Source organism: Heptranchias perlo, chromosome 4 (genome assembly GCF_035084215.1).
Source record: "Heptranchias perlo isolate sHepPer1 chromosome 4, sHepPer1.hap1, whole genome shotgun sequence".
NCBI lineage: Eukaryota > Metazoa > Chordata > Chondrichthyes > Hexanchiformes > Hexanchidae > Heptranchias > Heptranchias perlo.
The window spans coordinates 28,607,014-28,634,140 of record NC_090328.1 but is presented as its reverse complement, the minus strand read 5'-3'; the positions used below and the strand labels follow the sequence as shown (position 1 = coordinate 28,634,140).

The 27,127-nt window shown below is 40.8% G+C and overlaps 1 protein-coding gene across 1 annotated transcript; it reads right to left on the bottom strand.

Moving 5' to 3' along the window:
- Positions 1-14,025: 14,025 nt before the first annotated feature.
- otpa (orthopedia homeobox a) lies at positions 14,026-22,931 on the bottom strand. The gene is made up of 4 exons (XM_067982148.1): positions 22,424-22,931; positions 20,808-20,872; positions 20,060-20,475; positions 14,026-14,529 (listed from the first exon to the last, which is right to left on the bottom strand). Exons 2-4 carry the CDS (start codon positions 20,842-20,844, stop codon positions 14,026-14,028), a joined length of 957 nt encoding a protein of 318 aa, XP_067838249.1. The 5' UTR covers positions 20,845-20,872; positions 22,424-22,931.
- Between the last annotated feature and the right edge of the window lie 4,196 nt (positions 22,932-27,127).

Genomic DNA, 27,127 nt, shown 5'->3' with positions numbered 1-27,127 from the left:
AATTGGGTTGGGCAATTTTTTTCATGCATCCCTAGTGGCTGCCTAAAACAAGTATTAGCCCCCTTATATATTTAAATGAGGGGTCTAATATCTGCTTTAAGCCACCCTAGCCAAAATTGGTCTGCAGGAGTTGGGCCCGCCCCACTCAGGATTCTTTAGCGATTGCTTTGGCCTAAGCAGCGGTAACCAACAATAGGTGAGTTTTTAAAACTGCCGGCCGATGATCACCCCTTTCCATTTTCCTTCCCCTCCACCCTACCCTCAATTCCCACCACTTACCTAGGGGCTGCTGCCAGCAAAGCAGGTGGCCCAAAATTTGATGCTGCAAAAGGGCGAGCTGCCTGTGGAGGCAAGACAGCTTGCCCACATTGTTTAAATGAGGCCCAAGGCCCAATTTTGGGCTGACCTCGGGCCTCCTGGTTCGGGTGTGTGTTGCGGCTGCATCGCCACCTTTGCAACCGAAACCGGGCACTGACGAATTTCCACCCCATATGTTATAATCATTGAATAACCAAGTAAAAAGAGGAAGTTTTTAGGATAACAAAATAGTTGCATCTTAAAGAAATATTCCAAATTTTGCAAATGGGGTGGGGTAAATAGTTTGTCATGTAAATAAGACATATTGGAGAGGGAAGAACAAAATTACTTTACAACTATCTATCTAGGTTCTTATCTCTCAGGCACTTATTTTTCATATTATAACAGGTTGACATCAATGGTCTGAAATGCAAAGAAGTAGAGTTAACAAGGAAATTCAAACAAATCATTAGGGTCTGTTGAGAATGGTTACGTCTGGCAATTTGCCTGTTATATTTTTGTTTAACTCATTACTTTGGCAATTTGTTTTGGTATACTAGGCAACATAAAAATAGGATGCTGATGGAGACAAGTATAACAAGGACAGATGCCTCACCAAATTGACCCTGGTGATTTCTGAGCATTCAGTCTGGAAAATCTGTGCTGGTACCATATGGTTTGGTCCATCCACTGTCAAATCCTGGCTCAGAAGGTGACTGTTGACTGATTTTGAACTTCTGCATTGAAAAGATAGATTCTGGAAGGAGCTTCACGGGCAGGGAAAGCAGTGTGTAAAGCTCTACAATTGTATACCTTATGGCCTTTATGGATGCCATAGAATGGCGAAGTGCAAATGCAGCAACTCTTGTATTCCTCGCGTGATCAAAGGATTTTCGCTTAAGTGCTGACTACGCTTGTGGTGCAGATCCAGTCGTGATCTTGTGTGGGACTGACAAGTTGGCCTCCTTTCTTCAGCTGACCAGAGCCTGCTTAGTTAAGTCACTGACAGACGAAGAAGTTTATCTGTCCAAATTATGTATTGGTTCTAGCGATGCACCTCTCAGTCCTTTTAAATCACAGCATTCTACCCCATGCAGCAATACCGAGAAAACGATAGCACTGCAGATCTATTTTAGTTGATAGTGAGATTTTATACTGTCTTCGGATACTATGCAGGTCATTCAGTCCTCTTGCTGCTCTAGAAATCGATACATTGATCCACCTGGCCTGTGAACCATTACCAGAGAAGCAACTTCCCATGTGAATACTGATCTATTCCTAATATACCTTTATTACCAAACAATAACTCAAAATAATTATTTGCAGGAAGACTTAGCCTTTATATTTAAGATAGATAGATAAATAGATAAACATATTTCCGCAATATAGTATATCCATTTTATTAATCACCCTTTGTGGACTATATATTTATAGATATATATTTCTGAAATTATCTTGGACTCATAAAATCTGGTTTTGAGTTCAATCTAGAAAACTTATTTGTGGAGTATAATCACAACATCTACAAATGAAGAGTTAGTAAACAGAATACTCACTTTCTGTAGATGCTGTGCTCTATTTTTTCCATGGTGGGGGAGGGGGAGGTGAAACATCCTGTTCTGAATATTTTCTCTTCTTTCTCTTTCTTGGGTCTTTCTGTGCCACATACATCCCTGGTTGAGAAGGTGATCTGATTGGCAACTAACTCCAGGAGGCCGATTTTCGGATGGCCGAGCGGGTGCGTTGGGGGTGGGGGGGCCTCCGAAAATGGCGGAATCCCGGCTCCAACCCACTCACTTCCGGGTTCCCCAATGACGCGTTCGGCTGTGCACGCAGCTCCCGCATGCGGGACTCCCACCAGCAATTAAAGCCGGCGGGATGATAATTTAGATACTTATTTAGATACTTGAGTTCCTTGACAGACCGCATTGAGTGGAGATTTTGGCAGGGGTGCAATTTTGAAGGATCCTCAGCGTGATTCCCGTGCTGTGAGAAACACTCCCTGTTGGAGCAGACGTGTTTCAGCCAGCAGCCAGTGGGAGATGCAAATGATTATTTGACAGATGGGGGGAAAACCTCATTTATTGCAGCAGGGCACTCTGTCACTTCAGACAAAGTTTTGCCTGCAACACCTTTGTCTTTCCATTCAAAATTCTTAATTTATACCCTAAACTCTGCTGTGCAAACACATTTACCTACTTTGCGGACCCCCTCAAACTCACACCGTCAGGATGGGGGGGGCGCCATAGCTGCATTCATCACTTCATCCGAGGACGAGCAACATCACCAGCCTCGCCAGGCACGCCGTCCACCTCCGCCACGTGGAGCTCCACAACACAGTCCTGCGCCACAGGCACCTGCACAAAACAGTCGTGCAACTACACATACACCCACTGTAGGGTGACCCAATGGGTGGCATCAAGTGTGGTGTTCATGGTGAACCTCATGAAAGGGACTTATTACACAAGCCAGTCTAGAATGGCCAAGAAGTGGCAGTAGTGGTGACAATAATGATATTTAATGTGCCATGAACAAAAATCAAATATAAAGAAAAAACATGACAAACCGTCAAACACTCTTGTCCATCCCCTTTGTGCTCACAAAACCTTTGCCTTACGCTTCCTACTACTCCTACGTGGTGCTTCCCCTGTGGCTGCAGCAGAGGTAGTGGCAGGTTGCTCTTGGCCATGCCCTGACCGATTAGATGCTTTGGGCCTACACCCTCTGGGTTTCGGTGCCCGAGGGCCCCTCCAAAGACAACTCAACCCGCGCCTGTGCAGGGGCAGACTCTACCACCTGGAGAGGAGGCAGCATTGCGGGTACTGGTTGAGAGGGGGACAACGGGTGAGACGTGGGAGCACTTTGAGTGGTGTCCCCTCTTCCATGTCCCCTTTCACCATCATCCCTTTCCTGGGACAGGCCCACATGACCCCTACCACCCTGCTGGACGACAGTTTGCAGGACATGTGTCAAGCCTTGTAAGGCCAGTGCTAGTGTATCTGCCTGCCTGTTTAAGGCGGCAGAAAGTTGCTCACCCTGAGTCTGAAGGGCCATTATCAGGGCCTGAATGGACTCATTGGTGAGCTGTGCTTGAAGCTCAATGGAGGCTAGCCTTCCCTCCATCGCAAACATTCCCGCACTTAGCCACGACACTATCTCAGAGATGCCCTCACGTCCCTGTGACAGTATCTCAGAGATTCCCTCCTGTACCTGTGCCACCATTCCACTCATGCAGGAGTTGGACTCCTCCATCCTCTGCACGATTGTGGAGAGTGCGCGTAGCACCTGTTCCAGCACCTCTCAAATGTGCTGCTGCCCCTCGATCATTCTCCTTTTAAAGGATGGCCCCCAAGGTTCAGCATCAGTGTCCAGCTGAGCAGAGCCTGGAGAAGAGTGATCCCACCGACACAGACTCTCCACAGCTGCCCCTGCCACCAGTGTCTGCTCGTGCTCACATATGTTTTTTTTTTATTCGTTCACGGGATGTGGGCGTCGCTTGCGAGGCCGGCATTTATTGCCCATCCCTAATTGCCCTCGAGAAGGTGGTGGTGAGCTGCCTTCTTGAACCGCTGCAGTCCATGTGGTGACGGTTCTCCCACAGTGCTGTTAGGAAGGGAGTTCCAGGATTTTGTGTGGTGATTCACCATGTGCAACCATAACTAAGTGAGGACGGGGACTCACCGAGGTGTGTTTATCTGCTCTGGTGGATGGCTCGCTCAGATGTGACGGTGCCCCCTCAGAGGCCGGCAGGTCCTCTGAGGAACCGCCCTCCGCCGTCACGGCGGTCACTGAAGGCCCTGTAAGAGAACAGAAGGCAATATTAAGCATAATGACAGATGTTGAGGTGCTGAAGATGGCAAGGCATGTTAACATCATTTCCTATTGTGAGTGCTGAATGGTAAAGTTCTGTCACCAGCCGTTTGTCGGGGGCAGTCTCGGTGTCCCCGATGGACAGGCACTCGAGGGTGCGGCTCAATTCAAGAGCCTCCTGCTCCATGCCCGTGAGGACGACCAGATGTTGCGGCCCCCACTCCGGTCTTCGCCCTCTCCTGTGCATTCTGGGCTGTCTTCTCCTATAAGGGGAGAAAGTAGAGAGGCGTGAGTGAGGGTTGTTGATGCGGCCAACCGCTGAATGCATTGGTTTGAGTGAGGCTGACCGTGAAAGATGCATCCGAGGGTGAGTATGAGACAGAGCCATGACATTGTATGAGGATTGGGTTGAGTGGTTGTGGTGGGATGAGTACTGGGGAGGTGAGTAAGTGCAGGTGAGTTGAGGATGAGCTTTGAGTGGGTGTGAGGAGGGATGTGATAGAGTAGTGTTGGCAGTGCAGAAGGAGTTGTGGGGTGGGGGCCGTGATGTGAAAGACAAAGTGTAGGAGAATGAGTAAGTGTACTCACTTTGGCTGACCTAGTTAGGTCATTGAAGCGCTTCCTGCACTGGATCCATGTGCGGGAGACGTGGCTGCTGCTGGTGACCTCCTCTGCCACCTCGAGCCAGGCCTTCTTGGTGGCAGAGAGGCCACTTCCTCCCATCCGCCGGGTAGAAAGTATCCCTCCTTCTCCTCACCTCATCCAGTAAGACCTGGAATGAGGCATCAGTAAATCTGGGAGCAGCCTTTCCCCTGCTCTGCTCTGTTGTATAATTTTGGTTCTTTGCTGCAGGAGCAGCCATTGGAGGACTGCCCCTTTAAGTAGAGTTCCTCCAGCTGACAGCCTGTGATGCAGGTGCGCAGTCCGCCCGCTGCGCAGGTTTCCGACGAGAAACCTGGAATCCACGGTAGGTGCCTTCAATTTACCCGTGATCGTGTGGGGAACGGACGGATTTCACTGGGCGGTCAACCCACACACCCAGTCGCCCCGCTGCCATCCCGCCTCCCTGGTAATATCGGGGCCCAGGTTTCTGCCAAAGCTGTTCTTGACCTAGCTGCTAGAAGATGCTCAAGCAGCCTGGGGTTACTGTTCAGTTACTTTTCATTTTCTCCCACTGAGGGAGCACTCAGCTTTCACTTAGTGTCGCCGCACAGCAGTACAGCTGAGACCAGGATCTTACTGTGTAGGGACCTGTAAATCTCATAAAATCTCATTTTACCACTCTGATTTGTTTATTATATTTTAATATTATAGGGTGATCTACAAAGAACAAGTTGATATAAAGAAAGAAAGATTTGCATTTGAATTGTGCCTTTTCATATCACTCAGAAACACCTTAAAGAGCTTCACATATACTAAATTGCTTTCAAGCGCAGTGACTGTTGTTATGTAGGCACACAGTCTGATTACTGAAGTATAGTCCACAATGTTCATTTCCTACGACTATTAATCAGCATTTTCTCTGTATACTGCTTCAGATTAAGAATGGTTTCTACTGCACGGTATAAGGACTGACAGTACTTCATTACCAGGACTCATTAGACCTCTTGAAACTAGTAAATTTAGGGATAATAACAACAATTTGAATTTGTCTGATACCTTTAATGTAATGAAATGTCCCAAGACACTTCACAGATGAGGATAAGGAAATGGATGCAAAGCCAGGAAGAGAGAGATTAGGAGGGGTGACTGAAAACTTGGTTGAAGAAATGGGTTTTGAGAAAGCGATGGAAAAAAAGAGGTGGAAAAGATTTAGTGAGAGAATAGGATGAGGTGGCTGTGGTGAAGAAAAGCAATGAAGGGGATGGACTGAAGTCCAGAGTCAGATGAACAGAGCATTCGAGAAGGGTAATAGAAAGTAAGAGCTTGCATTTGTGTAGTGCCTTTCATGTCCCCATGGCATCCTAAATAGCTTCATCGCCAATTAACTATTTTTAAATTACAACACATTAACATGCTGTTTGGTTTAACCAGTCCATGCTGGTGTTTATTCTCCACACAAGCAGTAGTTCTAGTCCCATGTGACCGGCTTGTTCCCATACCTCTTTAATTCCCCCTTTCCCTCAACCTCCTATCCAACCTATTCTTAAATGTTGACATAGGGCCATAATTTGCTGTCAAAATAGCGGTGAGGCTAATGGCACTTGCCATTATTTATATGCAAATGCTACAGCTATTTCAGGCGAGGGCAGATAAACGTGGAAATCCAAATGTTGCAGTCCGAGATGCACCACTCCACCGTTAGCTTCACAAAAATGGCATCTCGCTATCTGCCTCACCGTTGAAATGCATTGAACGGTGTGAAGTTTCTGTATTTTCGTGGTAGATATGAATTAAACTCGCCACAGAAAGTTAAGTCTTGCCCATTTTGGTCTAAGTACCCTTTTAACAACGTGATAAGTGTTAATTACTACCAGTCAACCTCTCTGGCACTGAAAATTACACAGTTGCTTGCCCTGTTCGCTCAGATCCCAGATGTCCAGTTTCCCTCGCTGCCCCGTTATCAGCTCACACTTTCAGCAACTTGCCACACAAAAAATTTTAAAACCTAAACATGCAAGAGCAAGCCTAACTAACAACAGATGCCATAGTTGAAAGTTCTGGCATCTGTTTCTATCTACTTTGTCCCATCCTTTCATAATTTTAAACACCTTGTAATCTCTTCTGTTCCAACAAAAACAGTCCCAATTTTTAATGTCTTTCTTCATATTTGTATTTCTTCATGCCAGGGGGAAGTCTAATGAAGTGTAGTCACTGTTGTTTTGTTGACAAACACAGCAGCCAATTTGTGCACAGCAAGGTCCCACAAATAGCATTGAAATAAATGACAAGTTAATCTATTTTAGTGGTGCTGATTGAGGGATAAATAATGGCCAAGACATTAGGAGAACTCCCCTTCTCTTCTTCAAATAGTGCCATGGAATCTTTTACAGCCACCCAAGCAGGCACACAGGGCCTTGATTTAACATCTCGTCTGAAAGATGGCAACTCCAACAATGCAGCACTCCCTCAGTGCTGCACTGAAGTGTTGCCTTGACAATGATAATGCTTTTGCTTCTTATTTGTCTCCTATCTTTGTCTATGGTCCTTCATCTTGTAGATCCTCCTTCTCATTCTCTACTTCTGTTTCCTCAAATTGTAACTTATGACTTGCATTGTGATCGCCATCTTGTAATATTCTTTAATGGGTTCCCACAGTTCAGGCCATTTGTGTCCTTCCCATTCTGTGGCTGCCATTGGCACTTTTTGTCATTATAACCCATGTAATATTTTTTCAGTGAGACTCATGATTGGGCCGTTACTTCTTAGGTTGTTCTTTGATGCAGCAAATGTGAATAGACTCATTTATATTTGTTTATCAGAGTTTGCCTAATTAGGTAAGGGCTTGACACTACAGAAGATGAGTCCCTCTCCTGTCTGGTTAATGTGCCCTACTAAATGTGACCCTGGCATTGGTTTATGACCATCAACAGTTCATTACTGAAAGTCATTCAGCCTAGCACATCAGTGGCAGATAGCAAGTTGGGATCCACCTAGGCAGAACATGTTAATAGTGGATCCTTTATGTCTAGCAAATGAATGACATTTTTTGTGGTTTCATCTGCCCTATTTGATCAATTTTACTGACTGAGAAGAAAGATTTGGCTCAGTCTGCTGAGCAACACTGTAGAAGTGCCTGTGATACCAGAACTCTGACTGGTTTTCTTCGAAGACAAGAATGCACCAGGGAAATGTGATTCTCCAGGCTGCTTCAACATTCTCTTGATTATGCATCGAAGCAAGCCATAGATGACAACAAGCTTCACCTAAAATCCCACTGATGGTCTAAGTATTCAGCTTGTTGGATCTTTCTGTTAATTAATAATGCACATGTGCATGTTCTGCACTCTGGAACTGAGTGGGGAGAGAAAGAGAGAAAGAAGTGAACCCACAGTGGTCACTCTTCTTTAGATATAGTTTATTTGGGTGTAGCATTGACCCCATTTTCAGTCCCAAAACAGCCAGGAATGACTGAAGACTAACACTACAACAGTGTAGTCAGCACAGCTTTTGTCTCATCACATGACATGGTACTTATTCTGTTCACCTCAGAAGGAGCAGCCTGCTGGGATTCCAAGCTTGGGACAGTCTGGTTCTGAAACTGATACTCAAAGAAACTCAGCTACCAATAAAACTACACGCTCAGATCGTTCTATCCACCAGGCTATCTTCAATTCATAGTCCCCATCATCCCTGTGCTTGCTGACCTACATTGGCTCCTGCTCCAGCAATGCCTTGATTTTAAAATTCTCATTCTTGTTTTCAAATCCCTCCATGGTCTTGCCCCTCCCTATTTCTGTAACCTCCTCCAGCCCTACAACCGTCCAAGATCTCTGCACTCCTCCAATTCTGGCCTCTTGCGCAGTCCCAATTTTCATCACTCCAACATTGATGGCCATATCTTCACCTGCCTAGGCCTTAAGCTCTGGAATTCCCTCCCTAAATCTCTCCACCTCTCTACCTCTCGCTCCTCCTTTAAGACGCTCCTTAAATCCTACCTCTTTGACCAAGCTTTTGGTCACCTGTCCTAATAGCTCCTTATGTGGCTCAGTATCAAATTTTGTTTGATAATCCTCCTGTGAAGCACCTTGGGATGTTTTACTGCTTTAAAGATGCTATATAAATGCAAGTTGGTGTTGTTATAGTACTCGTGTAAGTTGGCTGTTGTTATTTAATTACATCTGAATATAAGAGAAAAAGTTGCTGCACATTTCTTAGTTTGATCAGATGTTCCTTCCTGTGATTTTTCTATTGTGCATTTCTGTGCTGGAAAACTGGATGACCCCTAGTGAGCAGTTTTAAAGAGCTAGAAGGACTCAATAGAAAACACAGTAATATCAGAGGTGAGACCCTCTCGTCAGACCTATCAACCTTTTATAAACCTAAAGTTTGAAAGACATAAGAAACATTGGCTAGGAAATGAATCTTTTATTAAATTTTGAGGAAAATGTGAAACAGCAGTGAATTGGCCACTGAAATAATAATTCTTATGGAACCTTCAATAGGATAAAACTTTACAATTTTTTTAAAGTATAGACTGCTGGCATGTTCATTAAAATAAAGTGCTGGGTGTTTCTAATGGATTAGGAGTAATGTAATGATTTATAATTAATTCCAAACATTAACTGTATCATTCCATTAATGTATTTTCTATTGTCATTATCCTCAAGGACTTTTAAATTTGTTTGTGTTACTGTACTATGTAGCTTAAGTCATTACCGAAACTATAAATTATAATTTTGAGATTTAATATAGGAAATATTCTCCCCTGGTTTGAAAAGTGTTATTAATCTCCTATGTATGTTTTAAGCGTCATCTAAAGTTGATAGTGTCGAAGCAGGGTTAAATATTCCATTGCAAAGTACCAATCTAATGAGTAATCTTTAGTCAGAGTCCCCGTGTCATTTGAGTCTGCTGAACATACAATTACCAAACCACTATACCAATCATTCTGATAGATTCTAGGAGGCACTGCAAAAATAAAAATAAAATGTCATATTATGACTACTTAACAGAGATAAATGTATTTATTTAACAAGTCGTGGGTGATTATATCAGACTGTTTGACCGTGTTGGGGGGAATTGCATGTATTCGCTCGGACAGTTGATCAGCAGTTTCACTGCGAGGCCGGAGGCATACGTACAGTGTTACCTGTTATTGCATGCTACCCTTTTGGGAACTCATTCTGGTACCCTTGGGGAATAGTCTCAAAGCAGAGACCCATCTATTGTGTGTAATATTAGCACAGGCCCAGAGATTCAGAGAACGGGCTCACGGTATGAGCAGTGGCTCCACCACATACGATGTAAGAAGCCAATGTGGCTGAAAACTATTTGCATCTAATTCCCAGATGCCGCATTGTCCCACGAGGCCTGAAAGAACAATAACTGGCCATAATGGCACATGACACGTTCCTCATCCATAATTATAATTAGGGTGCTGGTGTTCCTTAACGCTCCCGTGTTTGGTAGATGATTTTCCTTATAATTGCATTAAGATTTAGTTTTCTGGAAATAGGATCCTCTTAAAACTGTCTGCTAACACCCTGTGTCGAATCAACTTTTCAGTATAGACCATTTATTTTATGCACGTATTATAATATTAAACTAAATTTGAGCAGGATCTTGTAGTGTTAATTGTACATGGATTCTTTTACCAGTTTCCAGTTTCCAACAACTCCCTTTGAATTTTACATTCCAAAAACCTGTATTTAATCGCTTGACTTAACCTACCCACAGATTTATAGTAGAACTAATGTTAGGTATTAAAGTACAAATCATGATCAAATAATTCAAGGTTTGTTGGGCAAAATGATCTTTGGGTACGTAGAACCCATCAGAGCCACAAGGCGTGGAAGATTCTTTGGTAAATACCTCAACTAACATATGTAATGACTGCATATGTTACATAACATTTGGTTAACTTTGAACAGTTTTAATGGCTGACATAACATTTGAGAATTACTTTGTCAAGTTATTTTATGCTATTTAATTTTAAATGCCACAGTGCTTTGTTTGACTTCGTTATATTACGTTATGTTTTGCGGGCAAATGGACTGCTAATATTAAATTGCAATGTTATAGTTACACCAAGTCTAACAAACTCATGCAACACATGTAAAAGTCTTGAATTTAACCCTTCACTGGCATGTTGCGCTGGTGTGAAGCTGGTGAAAAAATCTATTAGAAGTTTCAATCTCCTGATTATTCGATGGGGGTGTAAGATAGTTCTGCTAAAGTGACAAACTGTTAGTTTCTTGCGCTGTTTATTCATCCTCCCCTTCCATAGATGTAAGGTGCTAGTGTTTGTACGAGGGATAAAGAACAAGGCTAACCAGATATAGGTGATCACTATTCCACAGGCGGTTTGTTTGAACCTATATGGGTTTAAGTACAGTTCGTATTTGTCTATTTTCCCCGGCTCTGTACTAGTGTAAAAACTGTTAAATTTCTAACATCTTCCGGTTCTGATGAAAGGTCATGGATCTGAAACGCTAACTCTGTTTCTCTCTCCACAGATGCTGCCTGACCTGCTGAATGTTTTCCAGCATTTTCTGTTTTTATTTCAGAGTTCCAGCATCCCCAGTATTTTGCTTTTATTTTCGTATTTGCCTATGTTATGCTGAGATAGTTTTTCAATTGGTAAGTCAATTCTTATTTCCGCCCCTTATCAAATGATGGTCCACTATACCGAAAAGTTACACTGGGAAGATAAACTATAGATTTTCTTCCACCTGAATCCTTTAATAATGCCACTGCAGCATGTGCTGTGCAATGTCTTGCAACTGCGGCCGCATATAATATGCGGATTTAAACCCATTAGCAATCGATCAAAACATCCACCTGTGTTGCAAGTTAAAATCTGCCTCTGGTGTTCCGCGTAGGTAACTGGAGAGAAATCAAATGAGTAGCACTACAAAGGTCAGCTGCCGTCTTTATTAATGGACATATAAAACTTGACACTTCAGCATTCAAAACTTATTTGAAGACAATACGTGCAAAATCTTCAGAAGGCTGCAAAGATACACAAGACTATGTCGAAAACTAAAAGTGCAAAGAAACTGTATACTGTTCCGATGCGTTTGAAAGCAGCGATGAAAAAATGCACCATCGCTCCTAAATACCACCCCGCTCACTTACTATTGATTTAATTTTGATGTAGTATGTTGGTTATCCATTCTTTGTAAAAGCTAACTTCACATGCTTTCTCTGATCTGGAGCATTACTGAATTCTCCCCGTTATAGGAGAACAAAAAAAAAACATTTTTATCTCCTTTAACGATGTGATGAGGTAAAAAGCCGCCTGCTTTTATGTTTTACTCTTGTCAATTGTTGGTGAAACACATGTGGAAAGGCTGTGCAAAAACTGTAACGTCGAAACTTATTTTCCTGCAATGCATTGCATTTGTTTTTATTCAATTCATTTATTGAATTTCCACAGATCGAGTTTCACTTTTTTAACGCTTCTGACATCTCTAAATACAAATAACTGTACATGAAATCATAGAGCTTTTCTTATAAATTCCGTTATTAAAAACATTTGAAAATAATAACCGTCACTTAGTTGCTAAAATTGGGCAGTGATTAACATAAAAGACATTCTTATACTTCTGTGCTTTTTTAAATGTATTTTTTCCCCAATTAAAACTTAGTACTTTGAGAGCCTAGACACCTATCATCCAGTTAGTCGAATTTTTTTTGTATCAGTTATGAATTGCCATGTATCAATTAGTGGTTGTTTGATAATAAACATAACTACGGAAGCTTTGACAGTTCTAACACTTTATTTAAATAGTTTCAGTGTCTTATTGATTCAGAACTGCAGATGACAGTTAAAAAGGCACAGAGGATAATAGCGTGTTCTCAGAAAGGGAATGTTAAGCCAAGATCACACACTCCGAAAATGTGAAGATGATATTGTATATTACATATTCAAAATGCAGGTTTTTTTTTGTTTACAATGAATAATTGTCAACTCAGCGCAAAAAAAAATAATATTCAGTAACAGATCAAACATTTATTAGGAAATCTATGTTCAATAAATAAGCACAGACAATAAGTTAAAACATATCACAAATTGACCAATGTATAACCAGAATGGTTATTCTACACAAAAAACATCCTATATCACAGCTTTGATCATTTTGTTCACATGAAACCTCCGTCCGATGGTAAATTCTGACCAGTTCATGCAGATGAAGGTGTGGGTTGTGGGGTATGTGGTTCCAGGGTTCGAAATACTCACGTGCACATCGCATGCTGATAACCTCCCCCTCTGCATGCTGTGCAGGTGGCATTTTTGACTGAAGAATTTCTTAGATTAAAAAAAAAGAAAATCACCCAAATCATGAGCTACGACCAAGGAGAAACAAGCCTCCCGAAGGCTTAAACATAGTGCATTGAGAAAATACTATTAGTCAATACGTGTTCTTGCATTGTCCCCTCATTTTAACGTGGCCGCTGTAGTGCAAGACTAAAGTATGCTTCTGCATGATCCCTACCGCGAAAAAGAACCTCGCTGCATTGCAAATCAAAACGCATTTGTCGAGCCATTTGTTAAAGGTACAGAGGCAACACTGTATGAGCCAATATCACAATTACATTTGGCATTGACCATCCAGCCTCTTTGTGTATTGTAACCGAGGGTCTCGAGGCTGTGTCAATTGACATTTTCAAAAATGAGACTTTTTTGTTGGGTAAGGGTATTAAGGGATATGGAACCAAGGTGGGTAAATGGAGTTGCGATATGGATCAGCCAGAATCTAATTGAATGGCGGAACAGGCTTGAGGGGCTGAATGGCCTACTCTTGTTCCAATGCATTAGACAAGAATAGTCAGGAAACCGTAAAACGACGCATTGGCAATGGCCGCGAAGTGCATCAAAATGTAAAAAGACCGGGTTTGTGAACCCTGCCCGGTAATTATATATTAATTACATATATTAAGAATGCAAGTGTTCAGAAATTCAAAGCAAATAAAAAGATCCCCTAAAGTTGGTCAGAGCTCCTTCTTTGTGTGATTTAACCTGTTATTGCAACAGGTCAAGCCTAGTGATCTGGAAATGTGATTCAGAAAGATGAGGCAGCTCAGAGTTCCAGATCACCGCCACTGATCAGAGTTCTTGAAGTTGAGTCCATATGGTGTTCGCTTTATCCCTGGTGCCTCTAGTGTGTTCTTTACATATTATTTTAAAGAGTTTGACCAACCACCCTCCCTCCCCCTCCCACCTCCTATTTGCGTGTGGGTACTGAAGGATGTATTTCAAATCCTGAGTCGACTCCCTGGCTGTTGGATGCTGGAGAGAAGGGGGGAGCTGCATTAGGTGAAGCTCATGGAGACTGTGTGCTCGAGTGCTTTACGGCGCAGGGAGGCGATGCTGGTCCCTCGCCACACGTCGCTGTCCGGGGAGCTGCAGAGCTGCGGCGAGCCGCCCGTCACGTTGCTGGGGCCGGCCAGGGAGGCGGGCACCATGCCAGGGAAAGTGGGCTGGTAGAGATGGGACTGCAAGCCTCCGCCGTTGGCGCCCGCGAGGCTATTGGAAAGACCCATGGAGTTGGGTGGCCCTCCGAGGCTGCACTGGGACAGAGACTGGGCCATGGCCTGCTGTCTGCCCAGGGCCTGGGGCAGCTGCAGCTGCGAGACCCCCATGCCCGCCGTGGCCCAGCGGGTATCGTTGGCGTGGAAAGAGCAAAGGCCGTCGCCCATGCCCGCGCCTGGGAACTGGGGCAGTCCTGGCGTAGGCAGCAGCGTGCCAGGGGTACGGAACACATTGGTGGTCTTCTTTCGTTTCTTCCACTTGGCGCGTCTGTTCTGAAACCAAACCTGAAAGCAGAGGCAAAGAGAATTGCGATCAGAAAGGAACCAAACAGAATGACACAACGTGAGTGAGAGACGTTAATCCTGTCAATTTTAGACCTTTAGTGAAACAACTGTGAGAAAAGGGAGTCCGTGGAAATATCAGCCCCGGGTGAAACAAAACAGGGCTGGATCCACTCATCAACATTTACAGATGAGAGAATATTCTCTTAACACAATCGGATTCTGGGGTCTCAGTGTGCCTTAATGAGAGAGGATGGCGTTAGAATTACTGATTCGTTTAGGAAGAGGTCATGAAAAACAAGGCTGGGCGGCTCCGGTTTTACTGACCTTCCACTTCTGGCCCACACACAAGGTCTATATCGCGTCGGATTGAACCGATTAGGCCAACCTATGAAATTACATCAGGACTAAAAGTATGATCCAATCTCCAGAAAAAAGATCTCGTTACTTATTATCTGGGGTAGGGGGGGGGGGACCTCTTTATGTCACATGGGGGGGGGGGGGTGAGGTGGAACACAACTCCCGCAAAAAATAATTTAACTCGTGAGAAATTGTTCTTAGAATCACCTGGTACAACTGGGAAAATAGGAATTGTGAAAAATGCTTTAAAGACACAATTAGGCAGTCAAACACTTAAAGTAGAGCAAATTAATTCTACCACATGGAAAAAAAAAGTTGTTCTGGGGCCGGGGAAGCAATCGCATTAGTTTATCTTCGAAGGGTTGAAGGGCCTGTTGAAGCACAAGGAGAGTCCTTCACCATCTATTATGCGCACTTTTAGAACTTTCCAAAGTTGCCTTGTAATTAATTGATTTTCCGTTAGTACATAGAGCTCCACTTCAACACAAATAGATATACAATTAAAGCAAGATGAAATTAATTAATATCCTTTAGGAAGATTTTGAATTAGAATACTGTCAATCTATCTTGCAATTTCCATCCAGAAAGACCCGTCAAGAGCTAACAGCCAGGATATTTTACATATGGACAGATAAGATGTTGAAACTGTCCTGCAATAATTCAACGTGTCGGAAAGGTTTGGGGAATAGTGTCTTTGAGAAAGGCTGTAGTTAACTTTCCAACATGAGGCACGATGTAAAAGAGGAATGCACTCAAAAGTGAATATCATTGCAATAAATATAAGAAATTGCACTGAAACAAACGGCGTTTAAAATAGCAGAAGTTTCTTCTTAAATCATCACATATTAACGGTTAGAAAATCCTGCTGATTCAATGAGGCGACACACTGTTTCTGGGATTGAAATACGAGCTATCTATATTGTGGTTTAGAAAATATGAATTATTTGATCTAATATAAAATGCAAGATGGGCATGAAAAATGAACCGTACAAATTATGCAAGATTAATTCTTGTTAATTTTGCAATAGCTGTGAAATAATTTAGAAGCAAGATACAGTATAATAGATAATGCACAGTTATTTATCGCAATAATGCAAATAGTATTGAAAGAAGGGTCGACAGGTTTTAACCAAGATTAAGTCTTACAGAGGGCGAAAATAACAATGGAATTCATCTATAAATTAAATGGTACTGACTGCAATCTGGGAAATAAATATGCATTTATAATAAAATAAAATCGTTATAGTTAAGAAGGGTACTTTGTGCAAAAAAAAGCAATGATCCGATACAGACCAAAAAAAACAGCTAGTGTAACTGCAAATACTACAACCTGACTGCTACGTAGGATTTCATTTTTAAGATAAAAGCGGCATTATGGGTATAATTTGTTATCTTTAAACCTCTATTTATATAAGCCAGTAAATGGCATACCAACGGTTTTAACGGATGTGAACTCGTTTTAGAAAATATAGTATTTGGAATGTTAAATTTTCCAGGAAACTGTTGGGTTTATGAAGATCTCATTGTAATATTTGTGATGATTAATGCGGAGATTTTGTGTGAAATCTGAAGCTCTCGATGTGCTCAGAGCACAGATTCATTCTGGCCAGCCAGCCGTGAAATCCCAGCGAAATTCATTACACTTTAATAGTGTTAGAGAAAATGCAATTTCTCATTCCATTAGAAAAGTAGAAAATACTTTCAACTTGTCGCCTATTAAGATGTGGCAGGTGACGGGGCATTGCATATCCACAATATAGAGAGGCAGGTTATAGTGAGAATTAAAACACATAATTAGGAAGAAAAGATGAGATCTCAAGGATCACTGTGCAGCGGTTATTTCACTGATACGGGTTTTATGTAAATAAAGTATTGGAAGCTAATTAATACATGCTGGAGACTAATGATTATGCTGATTATATTGTATTTTATTGCATGATTTGCATTATTTTCACATTGTCATTTAATAAACCATTTCAGACGACAGATGATTCAGCAACGGGCTACCAATAATTATTCGTGTAAAATATTTTAAGTGAATAAAATAGATTTCGATATTCGTGAGGCAGGAATGTAAAATTATAATAAAACACCCTTGTTGTTTATAGTGACTTATAAATAGTGTGACGTTAAACAAAGTGTGTGAGAGAGAGAGAGACTGGGGTTGCATCTCGCTTTTGTTCATCGGGTTCCTGCAAAGTAAAGTGATTTATGTTGTAATGTGTTGTCTGTGGAAATTGAATAAGCTTTAGATAATGTCTCCTTTTGTGGGAAATGACAGGAACGCACTTCATGACAAATGTTAAGAAAACGCAAAGAAAAACAACAATAACACGTTAGATTAAACCAAAGAAAGAGACCGTTTATACAAACATGGGTTAGCACACCTCTGCAAAACCCGGCAAAATAACAGTCACAACAAACGAAGAATTGTCCCGTGTTTGAGAAAATTGATCTTGGCAATAAGATACAATGAAAATATTTTTTAAAATATATTTCAACAAAATTCATTATTAATAATGCGTTGTCATTTCGTCAATTCGGTCAAAATATGAAACTATAATGTTCTCCTAAATAATTTAATATATATGAACACTACCCACGGAAGAGACTACTCCAAATTCGGAAATTATAATCTGTGGTAATCTCGTTGTAAATACTTATCTAAGCATATTGTCACTTTATGTTTAAAGCTAAATGAGCTAAGAGCTAAGAGCAGGACTAATATTATAATTTGTCACCCCTTAGACAAACTATTGAAAATTAATTTAAAACTACAAATAAGCAAATCTCCGCCATCCTGACTTTATGTGCGAGGTATATGGTAAAATCACACTGTTTTTATTTTGAACAGGGCCCTATAACTTGTCATTGAGAACTTTCAGCTTTGGAGGCGTGAGACGCTTTATATCAAGTTTATTAGAACGCTGTAATATTTTAACAGTAATTTAGACTTGGGTTCTAACTGTAAAATGTTAAAGATCCAATACTGAAAACAACCCGTGGCTCTATTTAGAGAGCCAATAAATTTGAACTAACCCACATTCTCCTTTTACATCAAATGCTGCAGGTTTCTGTTATTAAATTTAACTTTATTCAAATCCTACATTTTGGATTTCATTTCAAAACTTAGGTGTAATCCAGTAAAAAACCATTTCATATATGGGCTATTGTGATTTAATGCATTTGAACCCGTTCCGTTTCTTTTGTTCGAAATGTTGGTTATTTTAATTTCTGATTGTGCTTCCGGTAGTTTGGATTGTTAATCTCTCTCTCTCGAATGTGTATTTGTAAAGATTCGGAAATAAAAAGTGGGAATTCTGCTAAGATTTGGTATGCAAGCTTCTTTTCACCGAATGAGAGGCTTCAGAACTTTTGAGTCACGTTTATTTATCTTATATATAAAACGTGCACCGAGCTTATTTGGTGCCTTCTCCGGGCAAACATCTAAAATGTAATTCTTTACACTTTTCATTATCTGCTTTATCATCAGATTAGAATTGCTATCATTTTAAATCATTGGCCAGCAGTTGTAATGGCCAGTGTCAGCAGTAATTACAGATAGCCGCTTCGGGTGATTTACTGATCAAACCTTTCGTCAGAACCCGGAAATCTCACAAGTCTCCACGTCTCTAAAAAAAAGTTTCCTTCTGCAGTCACCGTTCACAGTCGCACGGAGATTAATTTAATTGGTTTGCGTTACTTTAAGAGGCGCCGGATATTGTGCATATCTGTAATTCTTAACATCACAACCATAAATCTTAAGGCTCTAAATAGAAGCCGACTGTATAGTGAGAATCTCCTTCAACTTCTGAATATGCTGAATTCCAGTTATGAACTCGAACTCTGTCTGTATTTTATGTTGTAAAGCTACGGTTTGACAGTTTAATCAGAACTTTCTATTACGTACATAATTATTGCTCATCCTAATTCTAAAATATATTTTCATAAGCTTATGTTTTGAGAACTTAAATTTCAACTTTATATATTTCGTGCGATTTGTTACTTTAGTTTGGATTATTTTTTGCGTTCCACGTTTATATAAATCTTTACACTCCAACGTTTAACGTTTCGTTTCATTTTTGAATGTTCATCTAACTTTGAAAATATTTAAAATTCCACACCTGACAAGGGTATTCGAAAACGAAATCTTTTAGAACCGCTCTACAAAGGCGAGCTTCCAGAGATCTGAGATTAGAGAGGTCAATGTAAGAGTATTACAATTGTTACTTCCTTAAAGATTATTCATGGGTTAAGAAGATTAATTTTCTCATTTAAAAAAATACATTTGTTGTAGTAACAGGGACATTCTGAAGACCAACTTCATACATTTCACAGCTCAACATATACACACGTTAAGACTGATTCCCTTCTGTATCAGATTGTTGAGGATTCCGTCTCTGGTAGAATTTTATATCTAATTGGAAACCCAATGAAAGATTCCCCAAAATCTGATGCTGCGTTTGTTCAGACACCGGGTGTCTTTCAACTTGTATCTTTCAGGAGCCAGTCTTCATTCCTGACTTGATGACTGGTTGTTAATAACCCGAAACCTTGTTAAATTCTGCTGTCATCTCTTCTGTTCTATGTTCTCAAAAATTGCATGAAAGGTTTTGGTTTTTTTTACTCGTTTTTTCAACCGCTTTACTTTTCAGCAGCAACATGCAGACTCTGCATTTATGTCCTTTAACATTCCAGCGATTTGATTATCTTTTCTAGTATTCAACATCTCCAAAAGTCTGCCTATTTTTTCACCCAAAGAAAAATTAAGGAAAGGTGATAAACGGGAGAATAATTTGTTCTCTTACTACAGTTACTGAAAAAAAATAAGCTAAAAACGGTATCTTATGCATTAGAAAATAAAAAATCAAATACGGCTAAACAGTGGAGTTTAAAAGGCTCCTTTATTCCACGTCTGCATTCGTTGTTTTTCATACAAAATTCGTAGCGGTCAAACGCTGAATAAATAGTTTCGAAGTCTGCTAATATTGCCCCACTTTTTCGAAATTTGATCGGAGCACTACAATCTCGTTCAAGATAACCTTAAGGAACTCACACTTCATACACAATTTTCGTTCCCCTTTTGGAAACGGGGTTGTTTCGTTCCTTATTGCCCCCCTCCATCCTATAGGGATCGCTTGCCTTTCTGGAAGAGGTAACCGCATGTCCTTACCTGCACCCTGGATTCGGTGAGGCCGATGCGCAGAGCCAGTTCCTCTCTCATGAAGATGTCCGGATAGTGGGTTTTGGCGAAGCTCCTCTCCAGTTCGTTGAGCTGAGCTGGGGTGAAGCGGGTCCGGTGCCTCTTCTGTTTCTGTTGGTTCTGTTGCTGCTGCTGTTGCTGCTGTTGTTGCTGCTGTTTGTCCGAGTCTTTGCCGCTGGCCGAGCCGCCGCCGCCGCCGCCGCCGCCTCCTCCCGAGTTCGATCCGGCCGATGTGATGCTTTCCCCCGGAAGGAGGGTCGCACCTTCCACCGTGTCTGAGCCCTGAGGGCAATCGCCTGGGTGGCCCGACTCAGAGCCCCCGGGCCCCATCCGGCACTTCACCGCCTCCCGGTGCCCGAGCAATTCAGCCGCGGCATCTTTCATTCCTGGTAAATAAAACAAAACAAACACAAATCAGATCGTGATCCAAAAAAAAGAGAAAGAGAGAAAAAAAAACTTTCCACCAGTTGTTAATATCAGTGATAGATTTCCTTAACTCAAATAACAAGCACAATTCCGTTAGATTGATTCTAAATCAAATTATTGCAGTAATTTGAAACTAAAATAATTACTTTTAGATAGAATTAACTAATTTTCGCTGCATTAAAGCAGAATAACGAGGAGCCTCTGAGTGGAAGCCGCTATCCAGCAGCCCCCGGTGGCTCGTTCCTAGAGATATATATTTTTCTTTGGAACGGAGTTTTGCGCAAACACTCACCCAGGCGAGCGTCCAGGAGGTCGGCGTGAGAGAGCATGGCGCACCGCTCCAGGGTGAGATTCCCCCTAAAAACCGGAGAGGTTTTTTAAAAAATACAAAAAAAAACTACAAATTTCTGTTTGTTGTAAAAGGGGGTCTCTTGCATTATAATCTCCTTTAGAGGGACGGGGTGGTGCTTAACAGTTGAATGAGCCCATGAGCAGCTCCAAATCAGGGCCAATCAAAACTCAACGCTGCAAATGTCAGCGCAAAGTGAGACTCCATTACGCATGCCTCCAGGCAGCTCTCCCCAACCACTCAGAAACCACTCGGAACATTTACAATTCTATTTCTGCTTTCTAAATCTGATTTATTAGCTTTCAACGTCAAATATTATGCCTTTAAATGACCTGTTCTAATTTGGATAATAGATACAAACCAAACATAATAAAGCCAATATTACAGGAATTATATTTATCCAACTATACCTTATCTGCTCACTTCCCTTTCCTATCCCTTAATGTGATCTATTATGATTCGGAGTTAAATATTGATGTTATAGCAATTTTATAGCAGATCGTAGGTACACATACAATAAAGGCTGGAAATGTTCCCCCACAATGTTATATTGTTGAAACTATATATTTTTAAGTGAAACAAAATCGGGTGGAGGTATTCAACTTTTTTTCAAGTATAATGCGATTGAATCCACAAAAGGTTTTGATTTTGTATATTTCATTTGCAACATGCATCCGTTTCTGGGTGCACTGAGATAATATATACCACAAGAAAGCTCTCGGTTGTCACAATGCATGCAATTAAATATTTCACGAATATTACTGAAAACGTGTGTATGAGGCATAAAATCAAGCCTATGTATTGAAACAAATCGAGAAATTATCAATAATATGGATTTTAACAACTTTATCGTCGCTTGAACAGTTAACATGTGAAGCCATCCGTTTCTAATATTCTGATTTCCAAAATCAGCCAACAACAAAGTTTCTGTTAGTAATATATTTCAAACCAGAGTAATTTTCAAGATCATTAGGCATTTATCTAATTAGTGCCAAATCTATAAGCTTTTATTACGATTATTAAAATAAAATCAGTATAAATGTGTACTAATTTACTACTGGTTTAGACTTGGCTGTCAACCGAAAGAATCTACTGTTGTGAATGATATCAGTGGAAATAGAGAGCAGATTACAGTACAGATGTAGTGGGTGTACGAACCAGTCCATTCAAATGGTATTTGTATTAGAGAGATTGTATCTCTTTTTAAGACATTTAACTTAACACAAGAAAACAATACTTAAGACGGGTAATAAGGCACAATTGAGACTGATGTACTTCATTGATACTATTCATCTCGATTGTGATTGATTTTTTAACAAAATTGATGCAATTAAGAGAATTTATTAAGTGGTAATAAAAGTACAAAACAAGTGTTATATAAAGTCGGTTAAAATAAGGTACAATAGGCTAATTGTGCTGCAATTTATTGACTCCCACCAAACATGTGAAAAGCCTTAAAGCAGATGCAAGAGTGAGCTTTTAAAAAGCTCTTTATAGTGAGGAGCAGACAAAGGAGGCGGCGAGGCGCAGATTGTGCATTTTTGTTCTTTTCTCTGCACCTTGGCTAGATTTATTCAATTCTGCTTTTAGACACGTCAGTCTTCAGAATGAATGTGAGTGTCGATAGGATCCACAGCAGAGCGTTTTAATCCTGATCTCAGCCAGGCTTCTATCCCGAGGCTCCAGACTTGTGTGTTGTTCCTGCTCATTTCAGTCCATTCGGGATATGTAGATATATCCATATATACGTCAATAATATTAGAAAAGGAACGTGAACTGGAACCTGGGAAAAGAGAAATCTACCGTTAAAAACACAGTACCACTACCAGAAGCCACAAAACCAAAAAAAAAATCATGGAGTTCAATTCTACAAAGCCGACAGCTGCATCCTTATTGAAGAGAAGGACTCAGGTGTTGGGCAGACCCTGGCTGAATGTATTCTTTTAGTTATATTTTTAAACGCGATTTGTTAAAAACGTCGTTAATGGAATAGGGTGTTAGAAATATGCTTTTTACTTTAATTCTGTAATGACGTTTTGATTATTATCTGTGTGTTTACTTTTCTGTTCACCTACTCAGTTCAAATTGAGATGGTATATGGGTATTAAAATGTATCGACTTAACGCTACAGTTAAGTATATTTTGTGTTATAGAGAGATCATTGGTTTTATTATTCGCTGTTTACTGCGGGCTGGTAATGGCAGCCGAGTGATTGATAACCTGCTGCATTTATGACTTCTTATACTGCTGTGGGGTCTCATGTCGGAACAAACACACCGATATTTGTACAGGTTTGTATACTTCCTACATGATCCAAAGAAAAGAGGAAAGAAACCCGGACAAAAACAGAGAGGAGAGGGGAGGGGGGTGGGGAGGGGGTTGAAAAACTTTGATAAAGCTGCAACGAATAGGGAGAGCAAGGTATAGCGACGAGAGAAATAGAAAATAGGATAATTGACAATGACTGGGGAAAAAGAGTTTATTTACAGACAAACTCGTGATTCTGTTATTTAAGTTTTTCTTCTTGTATAGAGTTTTTTTTCGCAGCAAAGGATGTGTTATTTTTAAACTGGTATAAGTCCCATCTAAATAAATACAATAGATTCGGTGCTAATGATCTGTTTGTTTATTCCATTTTCCGCTGGATTTTATTTAATCGGAACTGATGACAACGCGACAGATCACGAGCAGAAATAAATTTCAAACGCTTCGAGTGGATTTCATAGTTGTGCATAGTTACTTGTACTGGCGGTGGGCAACGGCAGTTAAAACATGCACATGGCTGCGATTGTCAGTGGAGAATGTACTCTTGAGTAAATAAGTTTTTAGCAGAAGCTGAGGCAGGAAGAAAGGAAACAAAACGAGCAGCTTACCGCTTACCGAATGGGTGCACTTTGCGGAGACTTGTTCAGTGTAGGCTGTTACATTATCATTCACAAAGAATTGTCAACATTTTTGGTTTGGTAACGTTTCCTGCAGCAACATTTTACCCAGACGTCGGAGAAAAGTAAAAAAAAAATGTTTTCAGAATTGGATTCAAAAGACCCGGAAAAAAAGGGGGTTGTTTATGGAAGTGATCAGTAAATTTTAAATAGGTTTCAGATTGTTACTCACACCAAAGGCAGCGGTGAAGTAACTGCCTGGAAACATATTGGTTGTTCGTAATATAATTTATTTATTGAGTTTGTTTCTTATGAAACACAAAGATTCAATTTTATACAAACACAACCCGGTTAGGAACTAAACTAGAGGCAGAAGGGCAGCCCAGAACAGTAACTGTCGCAGTTCTTTTTATTGAAGGTACGGAAACAAGACATTTGGAATTATTATTTTTCTTATTTTTGTGATATTTCCATTTACTCGTGCCCCTATCTGGCGACGAGAAGCTGGAATTGTTGAAACGGGCTTAAAGGACCGATCTGCTTATATTGTAAGTTACTCCCGCTATTCTGGGTTATTTTATATATATATACTCATAAAAGCTAAAAGTCTGATGTTTTATAAATTCCAACCAACTAAATCTCGAATGGTGTGAAGGCTGCAATGCGATACAAGACATAATTAATTGTAAATATTATACCTTCTAGTAAAACATAAATAAGCAGCAAACCTCCAAATATTGGTCACGCACCTTGGAAACAATTGATTTTGAAATGTTATTGGCCAAATGTAATTGAAAAAAAAGTCTTATAAATAAAATGACTTCAGTATAAATATATTGACCGTGGTATATCCGTGTTGTATACATATTTCTGACTGGATAAATGTATTAGCTATGTCTTACTGATAAATAGCCTGCAAATAATTCACACTAATAAACGAATTATAAACTGCTGTAAGAGTTCCAGAAATCGTCCATGCATTCAGTCAGATATTTAGCTATTTCTTCATCTTCTCTGCCCTTTTGCCTGGTTTGATTCCATGTTTGTTTGTTTTTTTAAAAAAATGCTTATTCCGACCCCTGGCGTTTGAAATGAAGAGTCCATTGCAATAATTAACGATCGCACATTTTCTTATTTTCTTGCCTGATGAGAAGAATCAATTTTAATTCGCCGGCAAATTAGAGCACTGCTTTTCTGTGTCATTCAGTTATATAAAACAAGTCAGTGATTGGGGTGGTGGGGGGGGGCTTTTATTTATTTTATGCAAAATCAGGAAAGCAAACAACCGCAGAGACACACATATAAAACGATCAGAAATGTTAATCCTTTTCTTAAATAAAATAAAAGTTTAATTAGACAAAAACTTAAAAAGCGCCGGCAGCATCCTATCTCCCCTTCATTTGTTTCTTAACAAGATACTGATAATAACAACACATCAATCTTTTCCCCAAATAAATAAAAATAGACAAACAAACAAATTCGCCTCGAACAAGTTAATGCGGTGTATCTGAGTGGAAAGTAGATATTTTCACGCACTCTGGAGATGAGGATAGACTTTTAATAATATCACAAGAAAACAAATGTAATTCCAGCAATTCTCAGCTCGGTTAGTTAGTATTCTAACACCGTGCCCAGCTCTGCTTTTTAAAACCCAGTTAGTTCCAGAATATGACTGTCATTCAATCAGGGACCTTTCGATCCGCGTTCGTTTATTATTTGGCTATTCCAGAGGTAATATGGCTTATTTTACAAGGATGATTTTTGTTGACTTTTTTCCAACTGAGCTAATTCGGGCGTCTATATTCACTCAATTAGAGAATTCTAAAGAGAAAATCGATCTTCCATCTACAGAAATGCCAGGTTAACAAATTAGATTCTTGTTTCGTGCAGGTGATTTTGTGAGAGCGCAGACAGTTCATGAATTAGAAGTAATAAGTTGTTTGTGTGGATGTTTTTTTTCTTTGCCGAGGCCAGGAGGATGGAGCGGGGCTATAAGGGAGTCGCTATGCCGGATCAGACGCACTAAACCTCCACCCTGCAACCGTCGCTAAATCTTCGCAGCCGCAAAGCAGCCTTCAATTAAGGGGCGCTCTGCCCCCGAACGTGTGCTCTATTAAATCGTGATTCAGCCAAAAGAAATATAATTATGGCTCCAAATAAAATAATCAGCATTGAAGAGCGATTTCGTTAATGAGATGGAGCGGCTGCATGTCACGGAGTACGGGGGTCTCATTAAACGCTGGTAATGAGGCTGGGTTTGTGGATGAGGCAGAACAGGAGTTTATAAAATCTGATTTTTTTTAAGTCCAACGTTTTAGCGAGGAGGTCGGGCAAACGAAAAACAAAAGATATTCCAATTTCAAAAACGTTGCACTGGAAGAATTGTTACACATTAGTTCTAAAGGGGTTCAAACCAAAAAACAGTCGCATTTCGAAAACACGGAAATTCACAGATAGTAAATTAATCCCAGAGGCGCCTATCACTACCAAACTGTGTATACGGGTCTTGGTGAGCTCTGATAAAACCAACCTGTACAGTCGCTGGCACCTCTAAATTGAATTTTGCTGGTCCGAACATTTTGCCTTCAAGGTTTGCTATCGATTTGCTGGGACTGACCTAATTTGCTTGCATTTGTCCAAGTGACCCACTTCCTGGCTCTGGCCCAATAAGTTGGTTTGGTTTTATTTGTGTCCGCGCTCTGGGTGGAGAATCAAATGCGCTTTAGGATTTTGCTGTGCTATTGTACATTTCTCCTTGGTCAGAATTCGCAGGTCACAAAAGGCAGGTCGTGTCAAACCCTGTTTCTAAGCCTCCCATTTAAACCAATACCCTTCCATCCTATCTAGAGACACAGGTATGTTCCACTTCAACGACAACTTGCATTTATATAGCGCCCTTAACGTAATAAAACGACCCATGTGCTTCGCAGGAGGTTATCAAACAAAATTTGTCCTCAAGCCTCATAGAAATATTAGGACCAGGTGACCAAAAGCTTCCTCAAAGAGGTATGTTTTAAGAAGCATCTTAAAGGAGGACAGCGGTAGAGAGGATGAGAGGTTTAGGGAGGGAATTCCAGAGTTTAGGGCCTAGGCAGCTGAAGACACCCCAATGGTGGGAGGATGGAAATCAGGGATGTGTAAGAGGCCAGAATCGGAGGAGGGGCCAGGCCATGGAGGGATCTGAACACGAGGATGAGAATTTTAAAATCGAGAAGTTGGACTGGGAGCCAATGTAGGTCAGCGAGCACACGGGGTGATGAGTGAACAGGACTTGGTGCGAGTTAGGATATCGGCAGCAGTTTTGGATGAGTTCTCCACAGCACCATACTCCAGCTAACCATTCCGTCACTGTTACCATAATCTATTTTATCAACTTACTTT